The sequence below is a fragment of the Limulus polyphemus genome, unplaced genomic scaffold (genome assembly GCF_000517525.1).
Source record: "Limulus polyphemus unplaced genomic scaffold, Limulus_polyphemus-2.1.2 Scaffold907, whole genome shotgun sequence".
NCBI classification, from domain to species: Eukaryota; Metazoa; Arthropoda; class Merostomata; order Xiphosura; family Limulidae; genus Limulus; species Limulus polyphemus.
Window position 1 is genome coordinate 396,953 of NW_013666517.1, and position 3,883 is coordinate 400,835.

At 31.6% G+C, this 3,883-nt stretch overlaps 1 protein-coding gene across 1 annotated transcript in view; it reads right to left on the minus strand.

Annotated features, from left to right (window-relative positions):
• Positions 1-3,194, minus strand: part of LOC106461166 (ribonuclease P protein subunit p21-like) — a 41,561-nt gene extending 38,367 nt beyond the window's left edge. Inside the window, exon 1 of the mRNA XM_013920959.2 lies at positions 3,045-3,194. Within this exon, the coding sequence (XP_013776413.1) occupies positions 3,045-3,098 (54 nt within the window). The 5' untranslated portion in view covers positions 3,099-3,194. The remainder of the gene's footprint in view (positions 1-3,044) is intronic.
• Positions 3,195-3,883: the final 689 nt, after the last annotated feature.

A 3,883-nucleotide genomic window follows, 5' to 3' on the forward strand; every position in this document is an offset into this window, starting at 1 on the left:
ATTTTGCCCTCACACTTGCATTGCCTACTAAGAAAGTTAGTAGCTGGTAGTCATCGGGTTAATAACTGTCTTCTCTGTTATGTATAAGCATTGACATTGTTATGTATATTTAGGTAACAAGCACCTCTTTTTTGTTGTTGTTTGGGTGTGTCTTATCATGTGATTTTACCATTTTATATAGTAAGATGGTCTCTATGTGTACTAGGCAGACACATATCTTGTTTGACACTGTAAACACCATCATTATGTGTAACAGCCATTTCATATATTATTATCAGTGTTTTGGGGACTTTTGCAAGTTCTAGTGCTGCTTCAACAGTCAAGTATAGTGATTATCAGTGTATATTAACACAAAAATTGTTAATTATAGATGTTGTCATATGCACCAAGACATCAATACAAAGGTTTTCTTGAAAAACAAGTGACTTTGTATGCATTGTGAATATGTTATACACTAGAAGCATCTTATTCACACTAAAAGATATCAGTGACCCACATCACAGATAGTGTAACCTGCAGACTGAAATCATCACAACCACTACATGTTTTATGAATACCTCACCTACATTCTGTTGATATTCCTATAACTTATTATATGAAACAACCACTTTTGTAATAAACAATAGAGTATAAAAAAATGTTTTTACAAAATTGCTCACAACAATGTTTCAATCCAGGGATATGCTTCAAGCAACAGGTGGGCTAATTCTCAGGGCAAAGGTGAATTATATGCTACAGATGGGAATTCACTTTGGCAGGTCATGAGGTAGGTTGTTTGAGGAAGCTCTAACTATGTTCATTAAAGATAATTTAAACTAAACTTACATAGTGGTAAGGAAGCTTGGGGAAACAGAAATAAAGAACTTATATGATAGGTAGGGCAAAAAGAAGTTTTGGAAGTTAGAAAATCAGATGATAAATTAAATAATAGCTTTAAACATAAGTCATTTAAAGATAAACATAACAGGTTCAAAAATAAGCTTACATGCTATTTTCCTAATATTATAAGTATTTGGACAAAAAATAGATGAATACAGAGCTGTAGTTGAAATGGCAGCCCATCATATAATGGAATTACTAACACTTGGTTAGACTTGGAGAATTGAGTATTGAGAATTGAAATTATTTTAAAATTCCAAGTTGTAAGTGATCCAACAGTGATACTTTAACAGAATGTGCACAAGGTCAGTCCACTGAAGAATGTTAAATATAATCTTAAATTTATTACATGTATCTATATAAAATGTGGCAAGCTTCTACCGAAATGTACAAGTCTGTTTTATGCAAAATATAAGAGGTGTTAAAAAATTTCTATTCAAGATATGACTCTGAACTGGTGACATCAGTATAAGATGATGTTCATGTGAAGAATAAAAATACATTTGTCCATCATACAATTTGCATATTGCACTTGCATAACCACTAGAACTTCCAAAATGCACATCTAGTGTTTTCAGTATCCGTTTATAGTGTATCTGGTATTTATTCTTTTCTACCATAAATTGTCGATAAATCAACAATGTAGAGTAAAATGAAGTTGACAACTCTGACATCAAGTAATACCGTGTTGAACGGTACTCTGTAAAAGGATGTGGCATGCACACTTTGACTCGCACCCATGCACATGGGGGTAAGAGAGAATGGGAAGGCTTTTTATATATATGATAAGCTTCAGCCCCTTAGTATTTAATACGCAGACAATCAAGATGTAAGTTATATTGGTTACACTAAGGAGTTTCAACTTTCGAGAGTATAAAGTTTCTAACTGGCAGTAGCTACAGCTAAAGCCACCTGAGGAGACAGACGAGATAAATGAAAAATTATGTTATGAGATCACGATTGCTACAAAGAAAAAATGTTGATACAATAATTACAGAAGACTTAATTTGGGCACGCTGACTAGTACTATATGGAATCAAAGAGTGAGGAAAGAAATATTTCTGGTAAGGATATTGTTGAAAATTATGAGGTGGTTAAGCCTTTTAAATGTTCCCTTCTGTTTTTAGAAAAACAATATTTGCAACGTTCCAAGGTTTTAAAGGAGGTCAAATATACAAACTATTCTATTTCATTTATAGTATGTCCACAGAGAGTAGTGATAACAGATGCTGAAGAAAGTATATGACAGCTAGTTTTACTTCTATATTATAAAAATTTCTAAAATGTGATAAAAAGATATAAATGAATACCAAAATTAGTTAATCAAAAGAATATCTTGCCTTACTAAACTGTTATGTTTTTCAAGGACATTACCTGTTATAACATTTGAGAATCAACAGAGGGATCAATGGCCATTTTTATCAAACAACTATATACCTAAATACAGCCCTGAGTTCTCAGATGCTCATTAAACCATCTCTTGAACTTTAATAATCCTATTGCATCTACCAATACCTTGACTGAAGGCAATCTATTCCAAAGGCTGACCAACCTGTTAAAAACAGTTGCTTACCCCACCATAGTCTCCTAGTCCTACTTCTTTTACTACTAAATGTGAAAAAAAGATGGTAGATTAATCTTATCTATTACCTTAAATTTTGAACATTTCAATCAGATCCCTTATAACCTTTCTTTTCTCAAGAGAAAATAACTTTGAGTTTGACTTTGCGGAACATTAACCTGTCCTCCATGCCAGAAGTTATCCTATTACTAATGCTAATACGGTAATAGCCCTCCTTTGAACCATTTAAAACGTCAACAACTTGGTATTTTCAAGTTCAACTGTTCAAGACTGAACACAATGTTCTAAAAGTAAAAGTCTAAATGAGGCCTTACCACAAATCGTACAATAAATTAATTTTAATAAGTTATATAAAATGATATTCAATATTCTTGCAGATACAAGCAAAAATCTTATTCATTCTTCCATAGTTAAGTTCCATTGGTAACAACACACTGCCTAAAAGTAAAAAAACTTGTAAGGCTTAAATAAAACACCATAATCATTGATATTGATAGGATTAAACGCATGACTTTAAATTATTAAGGTAGTCCACATCAATGATATATGGGTGTAGATTTTGTGAACTTAGATTTTTACATACCTGATAAAGAAAGTTCATTCTGAGGAAAACATCTATATCTTTTCCTTTCCCCATGAGTTACGTATTCACGTTATTAAATAATACTACTGTTATTAACACGTTGTTATTATATACAAGCGAAAGTACCCGGCTTCGCCGGGGTCATTAGGTTTATATATTCTAAATAACTATGTCAGTATGTGTATTATAAACCTATTGTAGCATAGAAGAACATTAAAAAATATTTTAAACATTTTTATTTTTCAGAAGCATAAAAGAGCAGTAAAGAAATTACAGGAAATTATTTATTATTACAGAACTTTATCATTGCGTTAAATATTTCACATTTATATACGATATCACAATTTTCTATCACATTTTATCAGAATCTATTAAAATTTTTTACTGTTGCAGGTTAGAAAATATTGGTTATTTTCCCCAAGAAATCACATACAGACACGCTCTATGGTAATAATAATTAAAGAAATGTTCCTTATGTTACAAATTATAGATATAAATCACAGACAGACATGCGCGTGCGCGGTTTTTTAAAGAGTCAATCTAGCGAAAATCCACATAGAAAACGAATGGTTCGTTACATAACAACTACTAATATATGGAAAAGCCAATGCATTTGGGAAACAATGTGTTCCGACAATGACTTTTATATCATGTTGCTTAGCAATACAAATATAACCTAATATTGTTGTTAAGAGTCTATGTACTTAAAGTATAAAATGAAATGTATAAACTACAAACTGATAAAAACATTTTGTTATGACAGCGGAATACAGCAAAGAGACAAGAGGTGGAGAAGGTCATGGATGGACTAATTAAGGAAGGGATAGTCGAGAAATCTA